The sequence below is a fragment of the Micromesistius poutassou genome (genome assembly GCF_964030765.1).
Source record: "Micromesistius poutassou genome assembly, chromosome: 12".
In the NCBI taxonomy this organism is placed as follows: Eukaryota; Metazoa; Chordata; class Actinopteri; order Gadiformes; family Gadidae; genus Micromesistius; species Micromesistius poutassou.
In genome coordinates this window covers 6,022,567-6,049,048 of record NC_140282.1, presented here as the reverse complement: position 1 = coordinate 6,049,048, position 26,482 = coordinate 6,022,567, and the positions used below count along the sequence as shown (strand labels likewise).

At 43.4% G+C, this 26,482-nt stretch overlaps 1 protein-coding gene across 1 annotated transcript in view; it reads left to right on the top strand.

Annotated features, from left to right (window-relative positions):
• Window positions 1-26,482, top strand: part of adamts7 (a disintegrin-like and metallopeptidase (reprolysin type) with thrombospondin type 1 motif, 7) — a 115,181-nt gene that overhangs the window by 19,427 nt on the left and 69,272 nt on the right. The window contains exons 6-9 of the mRNA XM_084476523.1: window positions 310-434; window positions 3,312-3,461; window positions 13,497-13,640; window positions 19,493-19,637. Coding sequence (XP_084332649.1) covers window positions 310-434; window positions 3,312-3,461; window positions 13,497-13,640; window positions 19,493-19,637 — 564 coding nt within the window. The remainder of the gene's footprint in view (window positions 1-309; window positions 435-3,311; window positions 3,462-13,496; window positions 13,641-19,492; window positions 19,638-26,482) is intronic.

Here is a 26,482-nt window from a genome sequence, read left to right as displayed (position 1 = left end):
GAACCCTTTACAGAGAGCTAAATACAAAAATCTGCTACACTGCCACAGTATATTCCTATTAGAAGCCTGAAAATAAAGGACTATTAAATGTATTCTTGTTTTCAGCAACATCGACTTGCCCTTCTAAATTCAGCAATTTCTGGTCACTTGTATTATATATATTAGTATATATATTTTTTTAAGTTTGGTCGCCAAGTGTTCGTTGTTTATTCTACAACAATAATGACCCGTGCCCAATGACTCCCTCACTGTCTCTGAACTCCTCATGCAGTTGAAACATCCCTTCCCCTCCACGTAATCTGTTGCTAGGAGGAGCTCAAGATCACGCACCATGCCGACAGCAGCCTGAGCAGCTTCTGCAAGTGGCAGAAAGGTCTGAACATGAAGGGAGATGACCACCCACTCCACCACGACGTCGCTGTGCTTCTCACCAGGTACGCAACAAACACCACCACCACCACAACTACAATAACAACAATGTATGTGTGAGGGAACAAGGAGTTGGGCACAAAGAGCTGCAGGTGGATGTAAAGAATATATACAAATTTACCCTGAAATATATACACATATAAGATGAATAGAAAACCAAGGTAATATGATATATACAATATAATATATAGATAATAATTCAAAAATATACATAATGGTTGTACCGCATGGTAACGTGGTAGCCCAAAACAGTTCACCTAAGGAACAAAACAGTCTCTGTCTGTTTTTGTGAACGTTTTTGTGAGTGTTTGAGTCACAGCACACCGTGTAGGGAATAAAATGTTGAGAGCAAACATCTGTTTGCAAGCTATAGGCTATTTATGACAGTGCGGTGGTCCGGAGAAGTTATTTCTATTGTTTGAATTTCCGTCGTTTTCTTTCCTCCTATAGTGTGTGTCGGAGGGTGGAGGGGGTGGTGAGGGGTGGATGATGGAAAGGAAATTGGATTGTAACTGTGAGTCTGTTTGTTCATTTAAGGTATTAACCAGGGTTTTTGTTTATTTTTTATGTACATAGAATGTGGTTTCCTAATTCATATGAAGGGACAATTTGTATGTACAGATTTAGTTATAATTCTTGAAACATTGACTGCGTTTACATGCTGGAGCATAATCGTGTAATGAACGTATTGAATAAAGATTGGATTCATGTAAACAGGTTTATTCGATCTGCTTCGCTAAAAGGATTGTCTCAGGACCGGATTTGCGAAGTCGATAGGATAGCTGGGCTTGAGCCGGTCATAGGCGGCTATCTACCTGCATGTGTACTCGTATCGTATCGTATTGCCGGGAGTTCGCATCCTGCGCATGCTCGAGGATTTTACCCGGAAGTTCTATCGCCGCTGCCACAGCAAAAAGCTCCATTTGTTCCCTCATATGCATTTGTATACAGTGAAAAATGCACAAAATGTACGCTACTGTTGCCTCGTCAAACTCCTCGTACGCCATCTTTGTTTGTATGCCGCCAGATAGTTTGTTGTTGCTTTTACGTTGCCGTGAACCGGAAGTGGCTCTAGTACCACTTGTTGAAAGGGCTACAGTGCCACCTAGCGTAGCGGAGTCAGCCAGGTCTCCGACCATTATTCCAATCTGATCCGATGTATGTATACTCAGACAAGTGACAGCCCCTCCCGTCGAATGGCAACATCGTTATATGGCTTAATCCATGATAAGTCGATCTGGTCCGACCATGTAACCGCAGTCACTGTTATAGCAAACATCGGCTCTTCTATAGAGGATGTTCCACCAGGTCTTGTGACAAACCTTTCACATCAGTTGCATGGGTTTGTTAATAATCACAACCTATTTTTATCTATTTTGGCTTTGGTACTTTCAGTTGATACAGATTTTAAGGCTGAATAATATTCTTCATACATAGGATGCTGTACTTTCACCTTTACTAAAAGAGTTGGAATCCTAGAAAAACAAAACCAATGCTTGATGGAATTTTCAAGGAGTTGGCCGGTTTGTTAAGACTCAAGGTTAATTGTTACCATTGTCTATGTCCAGAGGTAAATAAGCCATTGTTTTTGTTCAACTCACCTCATCTCACTGTGAAGATATGTTTAGAAATTGGGCAGTTAGCATCAATTGAAAACCTTTATATCCCAACAGATTTTGACATTGTTTTGTCCATCCCAGGTAAGTGCATACAAACTGTCATGGCTAGGTTGCTTCCTCCAATAGGCCCCACATAGTTTCCATTCTGTGTTTACTTGCCACTGCTCATGCTCAAAAACTGAGCCATGCACTGAACCGTAAATTCTGTGCAAAGATAGTGGCTGGGTGAGTTGATAATGTCAAAAATTTACCTGGGGTCTTAAAAAAATGACAAAATCTTTTAAATAGATAAATCATTAATTTAGGGGTGGACAGCATTTTCCATTCTGTCCAATACAATTATAGGAACAAAGAGATCAGAGTGAGTAAAATCAAAGTACACTGATACACCTCAGGCATAGGAAAGGCTTTTGGCAGTTGTATGGCAGCTAATATTAATTTAAGCCATTCCTAATCAAATTAATGAACGAAAACTGAAAGTCAAACTAATACAGTAAAAGGTCCTTGCATACCAACTTTACAGTACGATTGTTTTAACCAGCCAATGCTAGTGGAATCTACTATAATTTCTAAGAGGATAGATTATACATGAGGTTATTGAGGGAATATGAACTTGGATATAAATGCTTATCCAAATGTATTCTATTGGGCCAATTAACTCCCACTACAAATCCCTTTTTCCACAGTCTTCAAGATGGGAAAACAATATGGTCATCGGCATTTGGAAAATGCTGGGATATTCAGATAACATTTTCAGACCAGAAGAAATAAAAGGAAAAGAGTCCTGGTGTGTGATTGTGGCGAATCGACTGATAAAAGCTGTTAAACGGAACAATCTCCTTGCTATGGAGACCCATCTCCTGATATGTGAACATAAAAGCATAAAATAGTTTTTTTTATATTTTATGTTCAGGCTCTGCATGCCATCCTCCCTGCACTCCCAGATTAGCTTGAATCCATGCGTGTAAATATATCATACATTTCCTGTGACGGCCACCATACAACATAGTGACTAAAGTTAATCTTGAGGATAAGCTCTCTGACTTGAAACATTTAGAGTTGCTGTTGGCATGGAGAGAGAGATTTTTTCTCACTACCCCTTTCAGACGCAAATAGCTGTTCTTTGTGGTAGTGCAACAATAAAACATATGAGATAGGATTAGGGGCGAATAAAAAGCAAAAAAAGACAAAAATATATATTTTTTGTTTTTTTGTTGTTGCTCCAGTCAAACCCACGCCCTGTCCTGCCCCTCCTCTTGACAGGAAGGATATCTGCACATCCATCAACAAGCCCTGTGAGACGCTGGGTCTGTCCCATGTGGCAGGCATGTGTCAACCCCACCGCAGCTGCAGCATCAACGAGGACACTGGCCTCCCTCTCGCCTTCACCGTCGCCCACGAGCTGGGTCACAAGTAAGGAACAGGTTGCAGAGGTTGCAGAGATTAGAACCATCAAACATGTGACATCAGAGGTGGGTATTGCAAATAAAAATGTATACTAGTTATCAGTAGGACGCTATTCAAAAGTACACATAAAGGTACAAGTAATAGTTACAGTAAGGGCCATAGAGCCCAAGAGACAAATGGCCAAGAGACAAATGGAAATTTGGAAGTCCAAATAAACAATGTCCAAATGTCACAGATAACTCATAAGGATCACAGAGTTGGCAAATAGTTAGGTTTGTACAAAATGAATCAGGTCATTTATATGGCTAGATTCAAATTTTCTGTGGTTATGTCCATGATGGTGTCCGCATAAGTCAGAAAGTTGTGAATGACAGTTACAGTAATCCACTGAGATCATAATCCAGAGAGAAAGGGGAAGATATAGGAAGATTTAATGCAGAACAGAGCTGAAATGGAGAACACCTCTCTGCCTCTTCTGTGCCTCTCTCTAGCTGAGGTAAATGAGTTTGGCAGTTTGCTTGCCACAGGGAGAAAGGATTTCCTGTGGCATTTTGTGTTGGCATCAGTCTGCTCCTGAAGGAGCTCCTGTTTGTGACCAGCACATCAGGGAGAGGCTGAGAGTCATTGCCATAACCATGGCCTTAGTAAACTTTGATCACCCACAGAGGTGATATAAGAAGAAACTCAGACACACTTGTGACACCCCTCTGCTCCCCCTGCGGGCTGCCTGCTGTTCTCGTGGTGGCCACACGGCTTCAGGTTGCCAGCCTGCAGTGGGGAGAACAATTAGGGATGATTGGCCTCACCTGGCGCCGGTGTAGGCATATAAACCCTCACCCTCCTTTGCCTCTTTCTCTCTCTCTTGTGTTCAGCACACTTTTTCAGACACACCGCATTCCACTCTACGTTTGACCACTTACATACGACCGACATGCATCCATACATTATTTACTTAATACTCCTAGATAACCTTTTTTCTATTACACTTTCAATAAATATAATTTATTGTATTATTGAAACAGTTGTCCTGCCTCTCTTTGTGTTGTGCCCTGAGCCTGGCGTAACACAAATAACTCACTTCCTAAGGAGATGAATTCCCCCGAACCCATAAGGGAAGAGTGCTTATTGGATAGAATCGAGCCGGATGCAGACTTAAATCGAAATGAGCTAATGCAGAGGCAGGTGCATTCACCCGGAGAAGACATTCTCAAAGTGAATTTCACTCACTAATAGCATAAGGAGGGCATTGACCAAACTAACAAACTACACTCAAATTAAAGTGTTGACAACCAGTAGCAGGAGTACGTGGCGGTCGGCGGATGCACATCAACTCCTGATGACTAAAGGTTCAGCAATGACACGTCCGCTCATGTTATGCATGTGAACCAATGCAAACTGAGTGTGATGGTACCAGTGATGGTGACAGGGTGCAGAAGACATTTGGTGGACCATCATGAACAAAATAGTCATTTATTTTGGACATAATGTTTGCTATGCGGTTAAGGCATCAGTTTGTGCTTGTTTGTTTACACTATTAATTGCTTATTCACTGCAATAATTAATGCAACAAGGTTAATCAATGCAGCATAACTATTCAAATGTTGTTGTTTTTGTGTCTGGAAATAACCCCAATTGCTTGAAATCTAAAGGACGGGGGAGGCTTCGTTTTATGTTAGAGAAGTGTCCTCAGATACTACAGATGGATGTTTAGGAGAAATACTATTATCCTCACCAATTGTGAGGATAAACTTGGAGAACCAAACAGATAGCACAGTCAGTGCGTTTACATGACACTCAAGAAAGTCAAATTATTGGGTTAGTCCAACTATCAGTGCGTTTACATGACACTCAAGGAAGTCTAATTATTGGGTTAGTCCAACTATGATTGGATTACTAATATGCATGTATACACCTTAGTCGAACTAAAATCTAATCAAATTGGGTTTCTCATAGTCTAATAACAATAACAATGGAGCGTCTGAGAAAATATATGGACCTGAATTGAACTGACAGCTGTCTACTGAAAACAACTTTCTCGAATGTAGGCGAGTTTGTTGTTGCTGGTGACGTAAAGAGGTCAACCGGCGGCTCTATTACCACTAGTTGAAATGGGTACAGCTCCACCTATCGTACCGGGGAATGACATGCTTCGGCCAATGAATCGATTTACTCACTGCCATGTATACTCAGACAATTGCAGTTGTCCAATTACGGAGCATAGTCGAACTATGGCTTTAATCGGATTAAGCTGTGCATGTAAACGTACTGAGTGACTTGTTAATGCACTTGTTTGTAACAAGTGTGTACGTATGTGTAATGCCGAGTGTCTTCAAGTTCCTATCCACTGTTTGGTAGACTAAGCAGCAAGTCACATTTAATGGAATGGAATTGAATGACCAAATTACCTCTAAATTTGATGATTTATATAATTAACTAGAAAATGCATTTCCTGCAGAAAATGGGGGTCACTGCTGTTGTGCAATATGCGGTTGAAAATATGTTTTAGTAAAGCCACATAGTTTAAGACGTAAAGAAATGTTAAATGGCTTAAATCAAGTGAAGGGATTTGATCAGAGTCTAAATGGAGTAAACAATGTAAACATGCACACCATTTAAAACATTTAAAATTGTTGGAAACAAATAAAGTTAGTGTTAGAGTTAAACAAATGTGATCTAATTTGAATTAATTTGAGATCAAATATAGAATAGCTGAGCTGTTGGAAATTTCCAGCTCAACTATAGACTAAAAACCGCCCAATCAACCAAAAAACGTATATTGCCAGAAATCAGATTAATCATATACTTCTGCAATGGCAAATACACAAATACACACCTAAAACTGGAAATATACGAAGCGGGTAGGGAAATTAAACTTAAACTGTGATTCAAAAAAAGTATAAATAATATCGAAATTCTGTTTTCAGTTTATTGAAAATACAAGTGTAGAGAATAATCTTAAAAAGTATAAAATATTTAAAAAATCAGAACATTTTAAAATTGGAATGGAGTTTCTAGTTGAAAAATTGAGGAAGGAGATAGGTCCCAAAGTTAGTAGAGAATAAGAAAGAAAGAAAGAAAGAAAGAATAAGCTTAAAGGGGACATATTATACCACCAGGTATGAGTGTGATTAGCCATTACAAGCCGTGTGCCACTTCTGACATCACAGGTGGGAGTGTCCACCTAGATGTGTGCTGGATAGATAAGTCTTCCAGCCTACCCAGTGGACTGTAGCAAACGATGCTCATCTATCCTTCATACATCTAGGTGGACACGCCCACCTGTGAAGTCAGAAGTGGAACATTTTCAAAATGGCTTGTAATGGCTAATAACTCACACCTGGTAATATGTCCACTTTAAGAAGAACAATAGTTAGGTCTAGCTTTAAAGGAGCTAGATTTCCCACTGGTTACCAAGGCCCTAAATAACATCAGGATTTCCTCCATCACCCATGTCACTGAACCGGTCACATTAAAGGTGTCCGGTAACCACGTTGAGACCATTTCCTTTTATGCCATGGACAATACTGTTGACCCCCTAGTATTAGGCCTCCCCTGGCTCCGCTTACATAATCCTCACGTCAATTGGAGGGACGGATCCATCCTCGCCTGGAGTACTCGTTGCCATGCCACCTGTCTGTCCAACGCCCAACTCTCTTTCTCACACCCCTTCCCTCCCGTCGAGGAGATTGACCTCCCTAATGTTCCCCCTGAGTATCTCGATCTCCGCCAGGTTTTCAGCAAGGCCCGTGCGTCCTCCCTACCCCCACACAGGCCCTATGATTGTGCCATTGACCTGTTCCCCGGGACCTCCCCCCCTAAGGGACGCATCTACTCCCTTTCGCCCCCCGAGAGGGAGACAATGGACAAATACATTTCAGAGTCTCTGGCGGCAGGCATTATACGTCCATCTTCTTCTCCAGCAGGGGCAGGATTTTTTTTTGTGGTGAAGAAGGATAAGAGTCTCAGGCCGTGCATTGATTATAGGGGGCTTAATAACATTACGGTTAAGAACCGTTACCCACTGCCGTTGATGTCCACCGCTTTTGAATTACTCCAAGGCGCTTGCATTTTTTCTAAGCTTGATCTACGTAACGCGTACCATCTGTTGCGCGTCAGACAAGGTGACGAATGGAAGACCGCGTTTAACACACCAACAGGCCACTACGAATACTTAGTACTCCCTTTCGGACTTTCTAACGCCCCCAGTCAGTTTCAGGCCCTTATTAATGACGTTTTACGTGACTTTCTGAATAAGTTTGTTTTTGTTTTTCTTGATGACATTTAAATTTTTTCGCCCACGCCAGAGGTTCATCGCTGTCATGTTAGACAGGTTCTGCAAAGGCTGCTGGAGAATCAGCTGTATGTCAAGGCTGAGAAATGTGAGTTTCACAAGGAATCAGTCTCTTTCCTTGGATATGTCATCTCCCCCGGAAACGTCAAGATGGATCCCGGCAAGGTAAGGGCCGTAACAGAATGGCCCACCCCTTCCTCACGTCGGGGGCTACAACAGTTTCTTGGCTTCGCCAACTTCTATCGGAGGTTTATACGAAACTATAGCTCTGTGGCTGCCCCGCTTACTGCCCTCACCTCGTCTAAGCGCTCCTTCGAGTGGGGCCGGGAAGCGGAGAAAGCCTTCTCTACATTAAAGTCTAGGTTCACTACGGCTCCCATTCTCACCACCCCTGACCCCGCTGCGCAGTTTGTTCTGGAGGTGGACGCTTCGGACACGGGCGTGGGAGCGTTCTGTCCCAGCGCTCGCCCACAGACAGCAAGATGCGGCCTTTTTTTTCGCGTCGGCTATCGCCTGCAGAGAGAAATTATGGCATCGGAGACCGGGAGTTACTCGCAATCAAGCTGGCTCTGGAGGAGTGGAGGCATTGGCTTGAGGGCGTGGATACGCCTTTTATCGTGTGGACTGACCACAAGAACTTAGAATACATCAAGTCGGCCAAGCGTCTCAACTCTCGCCAGGCCAGATGGTCAATTTTTTTTTCTCGTTTTAACTTTTTACTTTCTTACAGGCCTGGCTCCAAGAATGCTAAGCCTGATGCGCTCTCGAGACAGTTTGCATCTTACGCTCTACAAGCCAAGGAAGAGAGTGTTCTTCCCCCCCACTGCCTGGTGGCGGCTGCCCAACTCGACATTGAGACCTCTGTCTTGGAGGCACTCGCCGGAGTTCCTGGGCCAGGTAACGGTCCCCCTAACTGTCAGTTTGTGCCTCAGTCTGTCCGCACTCAGGTGTTGGAGTGGAGTCATGGGTCCAGGCTGTCATGTCACCCCGGAGTGTCTCGCACACTTTCTGTGCTGAAGCAACGTTTCTGGTGGCCTTCCATGCGAAAGGACCTAGCCGCCTTCGTTGCTGCATGCGACACCTGCGCTAGGAGCAAGTCCAGCAATCAACCGCCAGCAGGCCTTCTGAGGCCCTTGCCGGTGCCGCATCGACCTTGGTCTCACATTTCTATGGACTTCGTCACCGGGTTACCGGAGTCCGATGGTAACACGTGTGTTATGACTGTGGTTGATCGCTTTTCTAAGTCTGCCCACTTTGTCCCACTCGCCAAGCTCCCCTCTGCTAAACAGACAGCTGAGCTCATGATTGACCATGTGTTTAAGATCCACGGGCTACCCACTGACATTGTCTCTGACAGGGGACCACAATTCTCGGCCCAGTTTTGGAAGAGCTTCTGCAAATTAATCGGTGCCACTTCTAGTCTGTCTTCAGGATATCACCCTCAGACTAATGGACAATCGGAGCGTGCTAATCAAGATCTGGAGGTGGCTCTGCGCTGCATGGTTGCTGGGGACGCTTCGTGGAGCCAGATGCTACCCTGGGTCGAATACGCACACAACAGCCTGCCCTCGACTTCCACGGGCCTCTCGCCTTTCCAGTGCTGCCTGGGGTACCAACCCCCGCTATTCCCTGCTCAAGAGGAGGAGTCGGCATCACCATCGGCTCAAGCCTTCGTTCGCCGCTGTAAAAGAGTGTGGCGTCTGGCCAGACATCGTCTTTTGCGAGCTGCACGCAATTTTAAGAGAAAGGCGGACAGCCACCGGAAGCCTGCGCCCGTCTACAAGCCGGGCCAAAGAGTGATGCTATCCACGGCCAACCTTCCTCTCCAAGTCGCATCACGGAAACTGTCTCCCAGGTTTGTGGGCCCTTTTTCCATCTCCAAGATCATTAACCCTTCCGCTGTTAAACTGAAATTACCCAGGTCCATGCAACGGGTTCACCCAGCCTTCCATGTCTCGCAGTTGAGACCGGTGTCCTCTAGCCCCCTTCCCCCCCCCCCCAAACCCCCCCCTCCCCCTAGGATCGTGGATGGGGGAGAGACGTTTACGGTCAGGAGGCTACTCAAGGTCCGCAAGAGGGGCAGAGGGCTGCCGTATCTAGTCGACTGGGAGGGGTACGGGCCAGAGGAGAGATGTTGGGTGCCATCCCGCTTCATTCTGGACCCAACCCTGATCAGGGACTTCCAGCGACAGAATCCAGAGGCCATCGGAACACCTGGAGGTGTTCGTAGCGGGAGGGGTACTGTCACAGTCTGGGCCGGACCTTCACGGTCCTGAACCAGGTTTTCCCTCCTGCTATGCTGTGCCACCAGTGCACCTGTGGCTGGTTACCAATCAGCCACAGGTTAGCCTATTTATGGTGGCCAGTCGGTGGCCAGTCGGCCACTGCGGATTAATCTTCGAATGAAGCCACAGCCAAGCCAGCTACAGCCACAGCCAAGCCAGCTACAGCCACGGAAGCTACAGCTTCAGCTACAGCTACGCCACGCCACAGCCAAGCCAGCTACAGCCACGGAAGCTACAGCTTCAGCTACAGCCATGCCACAGCCACGCTACGCCTGCTACAGCGAAGCCACTCTACGCCTGCTACAGCCAAGCTACGCTACGCTACAGCCACGCTGCTCCACGCCCTGCCCTTGCCCCTGCCCTTGTCCCTGCCTCGTCCGTGAGTTGCCTTTCTCCCCCCCCCCTGTTATTGGACTTTCAGTTTGACATTCATTAAGAGTTTTTTGTTCCCTTGGACTGTTGTGCCCCAGTGCCTCGCCAAGTTCCTTAGTTTTCCCCGCTGCTGTTTGCCCGTGCTCTTTGGAGCCTGCTGCTCATGACCATTGTGTTGGTAATAAACTATCATTTTTTAAGCATCCCTTGTCTGCATTGCGGTCCATTTAGTTCCTCGGCCAGCGGCCGTGACACTTGTTACATTTGTTATCATCATTGTGTAATTTTTATGATGTAAATTGAGGGAGCAAAAGCAGTATCGGCTTAAAATATCGGCTCAAGAAAATCGGTATCGGCCCTAAAAAAATCCATATTGGTTGATCCCTACACTATAGAAATACTTTCAACCACCAGAGGGTAAATGAACATGAAGGCAATGGAAGTTGATGCTGTTGCTAATTGGCCTAATACCTGAAGACAGTGGTGTCGATAAACTAAAGTAGTGGATAATGTCTTTCCTGACATACATTCCTGCATTATCAAGGGGTAATATAATTTTAATATAAATAAATAAATGCAGTGGCTTCCAGACTTCTCATCTTCAATCAGCAAACTACAAATGCTGACAGATGACAGAAAGCTGTGGGCTTGCTGATGCTTGGCTGCTGTTATAAAATATGTGGAGCAATATAGGCCTATATTAGTGCTAGAGTATTTTTTTTTAACAGTGATGCACTGAAATGACAAAGTAAAAAAATATATAGATGGACACTCCCATACCTAATTTGAAATGTATTGTGTGCAGGAAAAAACATCTCACCAATTTGAACCTACATTGATCATATTTCAAATGTTGAATGGTGTTGATCTGTTTAAATAAGTGAAGTGTGTGTGTGTTATCGATTATTTAAACAAACATGGAATTCTTTGGATGTAAACTGGAGGCAACCCCCAGTCCTCACAATCAAATTAGTTTAGGACTAATTCCACTTGACCTCGATCCATGTCGTCGTGTCCTAGTAAGTGGCTGGTTGTGCACCCCCCCGACCCCCTCGTTTGTTCATCTTAATGTTTCCAAGATCCGTGGATACCAAACCCCCCCAACACTGTCAAGCTTTTATCCACTTAGCCTTCAGAAATCCTCACACACACACACACACACACACACACACACACACACACACACACACACACATTCACAGATTAAAAAGACTGGAGGTTGACCTCAACACGACCACCATACACATGCATTCTAGAAAAGGATGACTAAAGAACTATCAGCAACACAGAGAACAGACACCCATATGCAGCTCTCATAGAGGTTGGAGACTTCAACCGAGCTGAGGTTTTGCCAAAATTCTATCAACACATTACAGTTAACATGGGAGGAGGAAGATGCTTGGATCACGCATACACGCAGCTCCACGACGCATACAAACCCCTCCTCCGCCCACCGTTTAGCAAATCAGAACACTCTTCCATCCTCCTGGTGCCCGCTTACAAGCACAAGCTTAAAACGTCACCACCAATCATTCGCTCAAGCCGATGCTGGTCTGTCAAATCATACGCTGACCTCCAGGAATGTTTCGCCTCAATTACTTTGTGGAGTTTGCGGCGAACAGTGGTGACGTCAAAGAGATCACGGAAGGAACGCTAGGTCTCATAGGAAAGGTGATAGAGGATGGGGTGCCCACGAAAACAGTGTGTATCCAAACCGGAAACTAATTTCAAAACTAATTTCGAGCATTTGTTCATCAAAACAGCACTAACTATGAGGGAAAACAGCATTCAAAACCAGAGACACAACTGAAATAATAAATGCCTGCTATAACCTCAGAAGACTGATCAAGGCGGCCAAGAGGGATTATGGCAAGAAAATAGTGTCACAGCTGAGCAGCAATGACCCACACAGAATATGGAAGGGACTACAAACAATCTCTGACTACAAAGGGACCCCTAGCTGCACAGCTGACTCTACTGACTCTTTAGCAGATGAGCTGAACAGCTTCTACGCCTGCTTTGAGCTGCGCCACACCAAACTCCTAGAGAGAACCTCCTCCACGGAGGACACAGCCAGTGCTCTGGTCATCACAGAGGAAGATGGTGCCTGTGGTGTTCAAACGCATCAACATCCGCAAAGAGGCCAGGTCGTATGGAATACCAGGCCGGGTGCTCAAAGCATGTGCGGACCAACTGGCTGGTCTATTCACAAACATTTTCAACCTCTCCCTCTCCACGGGCATAGTGCCCACCTGCTTCAAGTCTTCAGTCATCATCTCAGTACCAAAAAAGAGCAAGGTAACATGCCCAAATGACTGGCGCTGTGTTGCTCTCACCCCCATAGTGAACAAATGCTTTGAGGAGCTCATCAATGTGCTGATCTGCAGAAGGCTGCCACCCACCCTGGACCATCAGCAATTTACCTATTGGAACAACAGATCGACAGACGATGCCATTGCCACAGCACTCCACTCAGCCCTCACCCACCTCAACAAGAGGTATTCCTATGTGAGGATGCTGTTTGAGGAGTATAGTTCAGCATTTAACACCATTGATCCAAGCCTATGCAACTGGATCCTTGACTTCCTGTCGGATCGAAAATAGGTGGTAAATATGGGTTCCAAGATCTCCTCCTCCCTGATCATCAGCACAGGAGCCCCCTTGGGCTGTGTCCTAAGCCCCCTCCTCTACTCCCTGTACACCCATGACTACGCGGCAACACACGGCTCCAACACAGTGATCAAGTTTGCCGATGACTGCCGATGATCACTGATGGAGACGAGACGGCCTATAGGAACGCCAACAAAACCAAGGAGCTAGTGGTGTTTAAATATTAGGGCTGTCAAAATGTGCATGTTAAAAACGCGTTAACGCTATCTTATTTTAACGCAATTAATACAATTAATTAAAACAATAAATTAATACATTTTATTGATGATGATTTTGAACATAGAATGTCAACATTCATATCAGAAATCATTTTTGTTTTTAGTCCCACTTACTTAACATTCAATTACACTTGCAGTATGTGACAGCCTGTTTACAATTCCCAAATCTGTGGTGCTACTTATTTGTGTCGTGTTTCTTCCACAGCTTTGGGATTCAACATGATGGCAACGGCAACGACTGCGAGCCCATCGGGAAGAAGCCATTCGTCATGTCTCCCCAGCTACTGTACGGCACCTTGCTGCCCAGCTGGTCCCGCTGCAGTCGCCAGTACATCACCCGGTTCCTGGAGTAAGTTCCGGCATTGGAACATCTAAGGCTATAGGAGCCAAAGGGGGTTGCCAGCTGATCTCTGTAGGGGTCTGGAAGTAGTAGTAGGGGTCTTATGGGGAGCAATTATGGACGATCAAGCTGTGTGCTGTGATAAGCATGACTTTAATATCAATATTGATTTTCTTTGTAGATACATAATGGAATGTTAAATTAAGCAATGGAAACCTAAATGATGAACAAAAAATACAACAAAATCGGAAGGAGGATAGGATAGGATAGGAAATTGAGACAACAGTATTAGTCATATATATAGCCATATATATGTTAATGTGCCGTCCTCGGTATGTCTACTAATGCCCTGACGGCCAGCTAAACTCTTTCCCAAACACCAAGACTCTGCAGATGTATTTCTCACTTCCACAGGTTTATTGGAAGCACATGGGAAAATGTGAAACTGCAACACACAAATAAAAAGGCAGAGCAATCAGAAATCTCATTTGTACTCATCTCAAACAAATAAGCAAGAATATTTACTTGTAAACAACATTCTTTTTGGTCATTACAACACTATTACTGTCGTCAAATGACCCACGTGTGACCTAACATGTATAGCCGTAGTACATTTGGACTATCTTGAGATGAAAACTTTACAAACTTTACACTAATGTCAAAATAGTGATGAATACTTTCAAATGAAATCAAAATACAAAGAATACATACCAACGATGCTATGTAAAGATGTTGACAGATTCAATTAAATTGTTCTGGATTTAACAGACTTCAACGAAACGCTGAACCAGCTAGATGTGAGTAAGTGTTTACTTCCTGGAGTCACACGATAGGCCAATTAGAACCATGCGATCTTAAAGTGAACACTTCCTGAATAGAAACACATAGGAAATGCATATTCCTGGAACACATTATAATTCTGTAATGCTGACTAAATGTAAAGCATGTATTTTTTACCTGTAACATTAAACTTAAAGGAGAACTCCAGCGATTTTTAACCCCATTATTGTTTTCCTGAGGGTCACCCCATGTTGAGGGAAGCTAAAAACCAGACGAAAATTGATTTGACCAAGCCAGAGATCTGCACTTGCTGCCGGCGCTACGGAATAGCTATAATGCTAACCTATGGGGGCAAGCTCTTTATCCGCTTTTGGGGCTTCTAAACACAAGTAACACAAGTTGGTTCCTTACAAGACACCACAGTGCTCGTTTAACTCAAATAGTGTGGCAAAACAGTATAAACTTTTCATTTTTGCATGTAAACACTCGCCGCAGATTACCTCGTGGACATATCCAGAAAGCCCGTACTAGCCAATAGCAGAACGGATGCGCATGGATGCACATCCACTGGCTAGTGGCTGGGAGCGCATCCATTCTGCTAAAATGCAAAATTCATACTGTTTCGCCACACTATTTGAGTTAAACGAGCACAGTGGTATCTCGTAAGGAACCAACTCATGTTACATAGGTCTTGGAATTCACTCGTCCTGTCCCCGCCCCTATTTTCTAGTCTCCATCATATCATTCAAATACAAAAAGAGGGTTACACATTCACTGCAATGTTACTGTGTAAGAATCAAAGGGAAGTACCTATCATCGTAAATGTCAAACTCTCCCTCTGCTCTTATTATTTCCTCTTGCTCTCGTTTTGACCGCTTCCCCTTTCATCTTCCATCTTACTCCACGTTTCCATGTCATGATTTCTTTCCTTTTGTATTTCCCCCAGGCAGGCTTGTGCAGGCCATAGTACCCTTTCCCCCAGCAGGCAAAATGTTTAGCCCGCAGCTCTTTTGTGTCATGTCAACTTGTTGACCCTGTCCATCACCAGCCTCATTGTTGTTATTTGTGTCCTTTACCCAGTGCAGTGCATCCACACAAGTATAACCACATCCTCCTTTGCCATCTGTTTCATTGAAAAGGATAGTGGAGTAAAGCACAAAGGTTCCTATTGTCTCTCTCCCCCCCCCCCCCCCCCATCCTTCTCCTGTGGGGTCAATCACCCCACCCATTATGACAGTCTGTTTTTGGAGGAGAGGTCGGGCCGTAGGTGTTCAGCAAATTATGTGGAATGCAGAAGGTCATGCTGGTTTAGATTATTATCAAACAGATGGGCTGCACATAAACATAATGACCTTTCACTGTCAAGAGACAGAGAGAGGGAAAGGAGAGCACAAGTTCAAGTTGCAGAAGAGTGACACGCTTGTCACATATTTCATTCTAAAAGCATCCTCTTCAGTGCTCATTGTCCCAAACCTAATTTTTATTGAGGTGAAAACACTGCCGGATCGTGCAAGCCTGTCCTCTTTTACTGATACTGAAAAGGATTGAATAACCATATAAAATAGCATGTCTAAAAAGCTTAAGGTGCTCCATAAGCTACTGTTGCTGTATAAACGAACTGCGTCATCACGAATGACAGCATTACACTCGACAATGGCCAGTACACTCATTATCCTCTAATCATGAATGCAGGCCTGGGCCACTGATGGGTAACATTTTAATTGCTACTGTTGAATGGTCAGTGTCAAAGCCCCATAATTAATCATTCTTTTTAAATGTGACTCAACCAGTTCTTAACAGGCTGTTTGATCCAAAGAGAAGCCTGCTGCATGTTTTTACAAGTTCCACACAGTTACAGGAACTTCAATGGTCCAGTCTTATGTGGTCGTCATTGGTAACTAAGCAGGGTGTGTGTGTTGGAACATTTTAACCATAGCCGTCCTAGTGCAGTCATGGTTCTTGAGTCAGTGCTGTCTTGGGACTGCAATGGAATCAAATGTCAAAACTGTGTCCTTCAAATTACCGTCTTAAGAAGAAAAATACCTCATCCAAATTCCCTTTAGCCGGCATCTACTGAATGGTGCTTGCATGTAATATTTATCTTACAAATTTATGTTTCTATTGTCTCTATTGTGTTTTGGTGTTTTTCCTTTTTGCATGCCACTCTAAAGAACATGGCTTCTCCTTGTTTGTTTTCCTCGTTGGTCTTGTGTTTATGTTTTCAGAAGTCACCACTGAAGGAAAGCTAAGAACAAGATTGCTAATGGCTCTTCCTTTTGTTTGTGGTTTTAACTGTAGTTTTGTTATCTACATGCAAGTGTAATTCCTCTGGAAGTCTACATGATGCTCAGTCCCAATACCCTACCTTTGGATTTAGTGTGTACTACACAGGTGTCGTTTTTCGACCATGCAACTTGAAAGAGAGGGTTTACAGATACAGACTCAATCAGGCTCAATTAAGGGCAGCCAAGAAATACCTCCCTGATGAAATATGCATATCTGCTACAGAACAGGCAGTTACACGAAAAGTTTGGAGTGAAATTATGTGTGGTGGTTGCGGAGTGATCAAAAAATGTGCAAAACGTGGTGATCCTTCACCCCAACGCAATCATTATTGAAAAATAAAAAAAAACTTTCCAGCAATGTCACATATCATTCATAATTTATTATATATTACAATACAAAATGGATATATGCAAATGGTTATGAACTTGGACCTCAGTATAGTCTTAGAGAACAGGTGGAATTATTTAAATGTGTGTGTGTGTGTGATGAATGAGACTTGGTTGACCACTCACTTTTAAAAGTACACCTATAGGCGGCTGCTCCACTAAAAGCTTTTTCCCTTTTCCTAGTTTCCTTCACCACCTCCTTTTTTTTACTCCTCTTTTCCACCTCTTTCACTGTCATCTCTACTGCCTCCTCCACTGTTTCCTCTACTGTCTTCTCCATTGCCTACTCACTGTTTCCTCTACAGTTTCCTCCACTGTCTTCTCCGCTGCCTCATCCCCTATCTTTTCCACTGCGTCATCCACTGCTGCCTGCTCCACTGTCTTCTCCACTGTTTCCTCCTTAGTTCCCTCTACTGTTCCCTCCACTGCCTTCTACATTGCCTCTTTCACTTGCTCCTTCACTGTCTTCTCCACTGCCTCCACCACTATCCTCTCCACTCCCTCCTCCACTATCCTCTCTGCCTCCTCCACTGTCTTCTTCACTTTCTTCTCCACTGTCAGCTCCACTGTCATCTCTACTGTCTCCTCCACTGTATTTTTCACTGCCTCCTCCACTGTCATCTCCACTGCTTCCACTCGAAAACACCAGCCAGCCTGATCTCTTGAAATCCCAAGCCAGTCCAATTGCTCGAAACCCACCAGCCTGTCCGATCCCTCGAAAACCCCAGCCAGGCCGATCACTTGAAAACCACACAGCCGATCTGTCTGATTGGACTGATCCCCTGAAAACCCCAGCCAATCATAACACTCGAAAACCCCAGCCAATAACATCGCCTGAAAACCCCAGCCAATCACATTGCATTAAAAACCCAGCTAATCAGATCGCTCAAAAACCTTGGCAAATAAGATAGCTCAAAAAACCCCAGCCAGTCAGATCACTCAAAAAATCTAAAATACAAATATAGTTTTTCGAAATAAATATATAATGTATTTAATCTAAAGTAAAAATGTAAAGTTTTGTTCAATGCAGTATAGGAATATATGAATGTCTGACTAACTGGTAAAAATATGTTTCTAATCTGGAATGATGATCTCTGTCAAGCAAGTCGGCATGAGCTTATAAGGACCTTTTTATGGGAAATTAACATGTTAAAATGAAAAAATAAAATTAACATTTAAAAAATGTAACATTTAAAAATTAAATGTTGATTCCAAAGACATTAAAAGACCTGTTGCTGCGACAGAAGATATAATTCCCTCTTCAATCACATCCTTATTTCCAAAAGTTCTCAAATGTCGTTCAGTTTGACAACTCGAGCCCAAGCAACTTAATCAACCGTAGCGTATAGTTTTAATTCATCATTTTGATTCATTTAAGGAGTTCTGCACACATTGATTTTGCGTCATTGGGACAAATAAATTGAGCCAAAACAACAATTTAAGTTACAAAAAGAGACCCCGCACACTATGCTTTTCAATAATATCATAGCTGTGTTCAGTTAATAATTGTAATTGCCCACATACTAATGATAGAAATCACTTGACGGCCCTTAGAAAATGTATCAACCATGTCAGAGGTTCAATCTCACTGAAGTTTACAAAAAGGGTCAGAAACTGATTAATTGCTTGGTATTTAGAATTGAAGGGCTTACCTTTCCAGCTTTTATCTGGAGGGTTCTATGAGGACCTCTATTAAATCCTCTCTGTCAGATGGATGAGGGACGATAATAAGAGATCCCAGGTGAGCTTTAGATTCTGAATGATTTTGGTAGAAATGGTCTGGAAATACCATTTGGCACATTTTGCAATTCAGTATAATTAAAAAATTGATGCGCCATGCATAGGCATATGTTAAATTATTCAAATAAAAAACGGTACATAACTGTCTGTTATTCCCATTGGCTGTCTACTCAAAAGCCTAAAGCCCCTTTATCACAATGTGTTTTTACATGCACTATCTTTCAGATTTTCGCTAGCGGTGTCGCCATATCAAGCTGATCTTTAGCAATGCGTAAGCGTGGGGGTGTCTAGGCTGCGTGAATATATGCATATTCTCACCTCACATGTCTCTGAGGGCACTTGCTGTGCTCTGATCTGCACAACAAAGCTTATTCAACTTACCAGGACTTACCTCAAAATGAAATTATCTTTTAAATAGTTCAACACAAAATAATAGGTTAGCTCCCTAGCTCAACAAAAACAAGAAAAAATGGGGCACCAGTCAGGTTCTTGAGCAGGCAGTTCAGAAGCCTTTCATTCAGTCATTTGTTAGCATTGACCCATGAAAACAGCGGGAACTCCAAACTAGATGTATCGGACAGGCAGAGATCAACCTCAGATCAATATTTGTGTTTGTTTTGTGTGTTAATAGGAGAGACTCTATTCTCAGCGGTGTGTTGTCTCTCACAGTCGCGGCTGGGGCTGGTGCCTGGACGACCCACCACTCAGGAACAAGTTGTCTCAGACTTCCATGCCCCCGGGGGTGCTGTACAGTGCTGCGCACCAGTGTCGCCTGCAGTATGGACCTCAATCTTTGCTTTGCGACGATGTAGACGTAAGACCACATTTCTTTTACTTCCCAGCTAAAGCCTTATAACCACTATTGCCTATTTCAGATTTTTACTACCCTCCGTTAATGTCTGATAAAGTAGCAGCTCAATTGTCATGCTGCTGGAAAACCGCAATGTCCACTCTTCAAAGCAAATATGTTGCATATACTGTATACATGGTATGAAAGAGGGGGAGGAAAAATAACAATATAATTAATTTAATTAACGACTAATGGTTTCTTGACCAAGAAAGAATCAAGAATTACGCCCCTCCAAGATCGATTATAATCAGGTTTTCTGACTACAGAGCCGAACATTCCAAGGACAGAAGCTTTATTTTAAAACATAAGCAGGTATGGGAGGTAATAAAACAACTTAAAGATGAAATTAAAACTGCGCGCAGTGATGAACGGGACCTCGTACCGGCTTGCGGCCGTTTTAAAACTGCGCTTCTTTAAAACTGCGCAGTGATGAACGGGACCTCGTACCGGCTTGCGGCCGTTTTAAAACTGCGCTTCTTTAAAACCGCGCGCAGTGATGAACGGGACCTCGTACCGGCTTGCGGCCGTTTTAAAACTGCGCTTCTTTAAAACTGCGCGCAGTGATGAACGGGACCTCGTACCGGCTTGCGGCCGTTTTAAAACTGCGCTTCTTTAAAACTGCGCGCAGTGATGAACGGGACCTCGTACCGGCTTGCGGCCGTTTTAAAACTGCGCTTCTTTAAAACTGCGCGCAGTGATGAACGGGACCTCGTACCGACTTGCGGCCGCGTCACGTGCCATCGTAACATGTGTGCACTTGTCAGCACACATGTTACGACGGCACGTGACGCGGCCGCAAGCCGGTGCTCATCACCGGTGTTGATCACTGCGCGCAGTTTTAATTTAAATTTTTCGCGAACTTATGTAATTTAAATTTTTTGCGAACTTATGTAATCTGTTGAAGCAGATGAGATAAATTCCCTAGGAGGAGTTTGTTGAAATACAAGGCGAAAAAGTGAAATTTGCAGCCGAAAGTGCAAATTTAAAAAGAAAATAGCCGACTTCCGGTGTGCTTTGGGGCATGGGTCCAAGAGGCTTTTCTGTAGGTATTCGCACTTTGTACGTGCCTACTGATTTTCGTACATATTGGTGAAACGTGGCGCAGGGGCTGCTTTTTAAAGTTCCTGTAGGGGGCGCTACAAACATGACAAACATGAATTTTGGTATGTGAGCTACAGGCACCAGTCTACACGTGTCCTGTGAATTTCATATTCATATTCTGTGGCTATTTTAGTAACAGGCCATGCCCATTTCGAAGCCACGCCCAGTTTGAAAAAATGTTGACTTTATCTTGTTCAGAATTTGATTCTGAACAACTTTAGTAGAGGGGTCCAAGATCATAGGAGTCCAATTCATGTAGATATGTGCAATTTACTATTTTCAGGGTGAAAAACACACCCCTTTTAGAACGCAATGGCTCATGGGTACTTATCCTTATGTCAGATCGAAGATACAGATCGATGCAGACGTGAACATTTTTGGTTCTGTGTCGGGTTTTGGTAAGCGGACCAATCACAGCCCTTGCTGCTGCGTCGCCTCAACGGAAGGTTACAATTTTTACGATGCGCACATCAGTCTATTGCGGTGGACGCAAGGAGGGTCCGCAAGGACGTAAGGAGTCTGTAACCCCTGGTCCCACGTTGCATGAACGTGGGACCATAATCAGCCCTTAAGTAAAGGAGCAGTGGCTCTAATCCGAGTTCCTCATGGATGGCTGAGCTTATCACCCTATCCCTAAGGGAGACGCCAGCCACCCTCCTGAGAAAACCCATCTCGACCGCTTGTACCCACAATCTTGTCCTTTCGGTCATCACCCATCCCTCATGACCATAGGTGAGGATAGGAATGAAGATCAACCGGTAGATCGAGAGCATTGCCTTGCGGCTCAGCTCTCTTTTTGTCACAACAGTGTGGCAAAGCGAACGCAATACCGCCCCCGCTGCTCCGATTCTCCGCGAACAAGTCCCCAAGGTACTTGAACTCCTTCACTTGGGCTAAGGACTCATTTCCTACCCGGAGTAGGCAATCCACCGGTTCCCTGAGTCATGGCCTCAGATTTTGCGGTGCTGATCCCAGCCGCTTCACACTCGGCTGCTACCCGAGTGCTGAAGGTCACCGGCCGATGATGCCATCAGGACCACATCATCTGCAAAAAGCAGTGATGAGATCCCCAGACCACCAAACTGCAACCCCTCCCCACCACGACTACGCCTCGATATCCTGTCCATGAAAATCACAAACAGAATTGGTGACAAAGTGCAGCCCTGGCGGAGGCCAACACCCACTGGGAACGAAACTGACTTGCAGCCGAGAACACGGACACAGCTCTTGCTTTGGGAGTACAGAGATTGGATGGCCCTGAGGAATGACCCCCTCATCTCATACTCCCGCAGCACCTCTCACAGATTCTCCCGGGGGATCCACATCCAGTTCTAGTTCCACATCCAGGGCAGAAACTGCATTGTTCCTCTTCAATCTGAGGTTTGACGATCAGCAGAACCCTTTCCAGCACCTTGGAGTAGACTTTACCAGGGAGGGAGAGCAGTGGCGGACCTACCATTAAGGCGGAGTAGGCGAATGCCTTAGGCCCCCAACCAGTAGGGGGCCCCCAACCAACCTCATTTTTTTTTCTTTCTTTTTTTTAAGTACACAAACAGAGACAAAGCAAGACGAGTCTAAGCGTGAAAAAAAAAAATAAAGGGTTAGGAAAAGGGTTAGGAAATAAAGTTACCCAAGCGACTCAAATAAAAGAAAAAAGCGAAAAAGACGCAGATAAGTATTTGGCAACGCTGCCAAAGATGACACACTTTTTTACGGCTATTGTTGGGGATACAGACAGGAACAACAACGTCCAAAGCGTTGAACATGCCACTACAGCAGCAGCAGCTAGCTGTGAAGTGGCGCTAGGTGAAGACATCAATAAGTAGGACTCTGTCAGAAGCATGTGATGTGGAGAACAATCTATCTTTCTTTTTTTTTCTCTCTCTCTCTCTCTTATATATATATATATAGGTTTGTTTGAAATGTTCAATCTCAAGTGCAATGCCAATTGCAACCTCACACATACAAAGTCAATTATTCCTCATTATTCCTCAATTATTCCTCTTGGCAATATTTGTTTATTATATACAGTATTTATTTATTTATAAGTATATGGCTGTTGGTGATGTTTTGCTAAGTAGGCCTATATGACTGTTTGTGGGGGTTTACCCTAACTACTTGTCTTGCTGTTATACTGATATTGATTTGATCTTAAAAAAAAAGAATAAACATCTGAAACCTTATTCTCTGTTGGGTTCCATCGTGACTATTAGTTTGTGTACTGCTACACTTTGTGTGTTCTCTGTTTTCCATCTTCATTTTGGAGTAAGAAGTGTATGCAGGGCAGTGCTGGCGCTCCACACACACAGAACACGCACTGCACATAGGGCACCAAGTGCCTGGGGGGGCACCAAGTACCTGGGGGGGGGGCCCCCCAAAATTAAGGTTGATAATTATTACATTACAATTTTCAAAATATATAAATGAATTACGAACACAGGTCCACCGTTGTTATTCCGCATCGGAGGCGGAGCACCCTTTATCAGTGCAGTCCCCCCCCCACCCCCCCGCCAACAACCAGTGGACGTACAACCCCCCAGGGTTTAAAGGGAAGTTTTTTTCTCATCTCCAACCTTTACTTCCGTATGGATTAGCTTTACCTGCCTATCCACCATTAAGTCGTTACATTTTTTTTCTCTGTTCTCTTTTAAAGATCGGATGAGGTGGGCCCCATACATATCTTCGCCTTAGGCCCCCAATTTTCTAAGTCCGCCACTGAGGGAGAGTAGACCTCTTTAGAAGAATTTTCATACTTGAATGTTTTAAAAAATATATATTCAAGCCACTCGCATGCACGAATGAGTAGACGACATCTCAGTGTAGGCTACTATTTACAAGTGCGAAAACATCAACATATTCTTTATTTAGCTGACCACATGCTTTTTATCCTGACGAAAGCCTTGTAAGGAAAGTTCCTCTGTCTTCCTTCCTCCATCTTTCCAGTTTGAAGTATTCATGTTGATGTTGTCTGTTGTCTTGACGACCAGTTGTGGGTTGCACATTTTTCCTCATCAACACCTCTACCCAAGTGCCGCCCCTGGAACTGCAAAGCCGTCTAATCGCATATACATGAAAATGAAACCCTCAATATGTGTAGGGTCCAAGAGGGTAAATTGGGGTGCAAATTCAAGCCGGTATATTACCGCGGTCAGTGTAAACGTGCAGACCATGCAGGGAAAAAGGAGGGCATAAGACATATTTGGCAGTGTAAAAACGTTTAGTGTTATTAACTGGGCTTCCTTCTTCTGCCACCTCAAGGTTCTTTGTGCATTGCATTACTATCACAAAAAAGTGAACTATGAAAGGAAGGTGGTTTCTATTAATATAATTATAAAATAGTCTCCCTATTGAGGCCTACATATGCACCAGCTGTATACGTTTCTGGTGATTCAGTAGCTGGTAATGGCTGTCTGTACGACTGTTAGGAACAGGGTAACCCCAATCATAGGAACGTATTAATCCATGCAGTCTCCAGCTAGCCATCTGGACTCTTGGCTATGCTTGTGCTTACTCCTCTGAAATTGAGCAATTGGAGAAAGCCACCATCCAATTTTACCAATGCATTCTGTTTGGAATTGGCACACATTGGATACCCTTTTTTAAATATTTCATTTTAGAGGAGGTTTTTCCTCCACCGTTGTAGGAAGCTGACTACAGAAAACATTAAGGGCACTATTTTAACAGTCTGAAACGCAAGTATGAAACGCGAAGCGCATATAGCTTTGTGGGCGGATCTCTGGCGCTGTTGCTATTTTAACGGCTAAAATGAGTTGGTCTGAAACCCGTAGGTGTGTTTTGGGCGTACATGCACACATATAATATGCGGTCGCGGCCCTGTGGCCGCAACTGGGGGTCTATTTAATGAAATGCGGCAATACATTAACAAACATTGTTTGTTACCAGTATTGTATACATTATGGGTATCGACTTGTGTTCATAATATGCATGTGTCCCCCCCCCCCGTTAATATACATCGCCATAGACAGTATTATGCATTACGTGTTTAGTTTGCGGGTGTTTAAACAGATTGGTGAGCACACACGCGTGCCAAGCATCACCCGTGTTCATTCATTCTTTTAAACACTCACTCGCGGTAAAACTATGTTTTTTCATGATCAAATACTCATCAATCCTAAAATTTAAAGGCTTGTACACAATGGCTGTGTCAACAAAATATGTCTTTGCTGTACAGTGTTTGCAAATGCATTGATTTAAATGTACAACTTCTTACCACTGTATCAGCTGTTCTTTCCTAAATCTTTTAACCAAACGTTTACCATAAAATGAGATTTTGTTTTGGAAGGCTGGGATATACTTTGCTCAAGTATATTATTTGTTTTTTCCACAATCCACATGCTATTTGGTATGGAGTGAGATTAATAAATTGGGGCCTAGGAGGACAAATAAATTTCTAATGGAGATATGGGGTGAAGATGGAAATTTAGTAAATGATTGTGCATGTACTTGATGACAGATGGGAAAAAGATTTTTCAGGGTTATTTTCAAATGATACTGGAGGTTGTGTTGACCAATTCTATGGTAATGTCTGTGCAATAAAAAGTAGCCTAGAAGCAGAAATGCTGGAGGAAGAATTCTGAGATAATGAGGAGCTCAATGCAGAGGTCTCTATATCAGAGGTCCAAAGAGTAATTAACAGGGCTAAACCAGGAAAAGCTACTGGTATAGAGGATCTTCCAAATAAAGTCTTGAAATAACCCCAGTTGGTCCAAATTTTCCTAATATTATTTAAAAAATGTTTTGAAAACAGTAGATTGCCTTTGCTCTGGCTCAAATCTATTATAAATCCTATTCCAAAATCCCAGAAGGATGATCCAAGAGTGCCCCTTAATGACAGAGGTATCAGTTTAATGAGCACAGTATATAAACTATACTCCACTCTGTTTAATGATAGGTTAACAACTTTTTTGGAGAAAGAAAACTTACTGGTTGAGGAACAGAATGGGTTCCATAAGGGATGAGCCTGTATTGATCAAATTTACAGTGTGTACAATAATACGAAATAGATTGCAGGAGAATACACCTACATTTGTTTGTTAAATTGATTTTCAGAAAGCTTTTGATTTTGTAAACAGAAACATTCTCTCTTACAGGCTCATCAAAACCAGTATAAATGGCACATTTTTATTGTGCAATCTGTTCCCTTTATAGTGCACCTGAGTCATGTGTGAGGGTGAATGAATTTCTTACAAACTGATTTTTCACTTCCTCGTGTGTTAAGCAGGGAGATGCTTTATCGCCTACTCTCTTCGCTGTATATATAAATTATCTAGCCAGTACAATTAAATCATTAGGATGTGGGGTACAGTTTGGAGAGGAAAACATTAGTATACTTTTACATGCAGATTATATTATTTTGATGGCTGACTCAGAAGAAGATCTGCAAATAATTCTCTCATGTGCAGAAGCTTGGTGCAGTAAGTGGAGAATGACTAATGACTAATGCATTTCAGAAATTCTTGTTCAGATACTAGTAAATTTTAATTTCAGTTTTGAGGAAAAAAGCTGAACTATACAAGCTGTTACAAATACCATAGGATTATACCTGGATGAATATATGCATCAAAGGGTACAACAGTTCTCTCTATTTTATGGGTGTTCATAAATTCGCACGATACCAGCTACTACTGGAGACATGGGGTTGGGACTCCTGTAGGGAGCGCTGGAGTGTCTGTATGATGAGGTTGTGG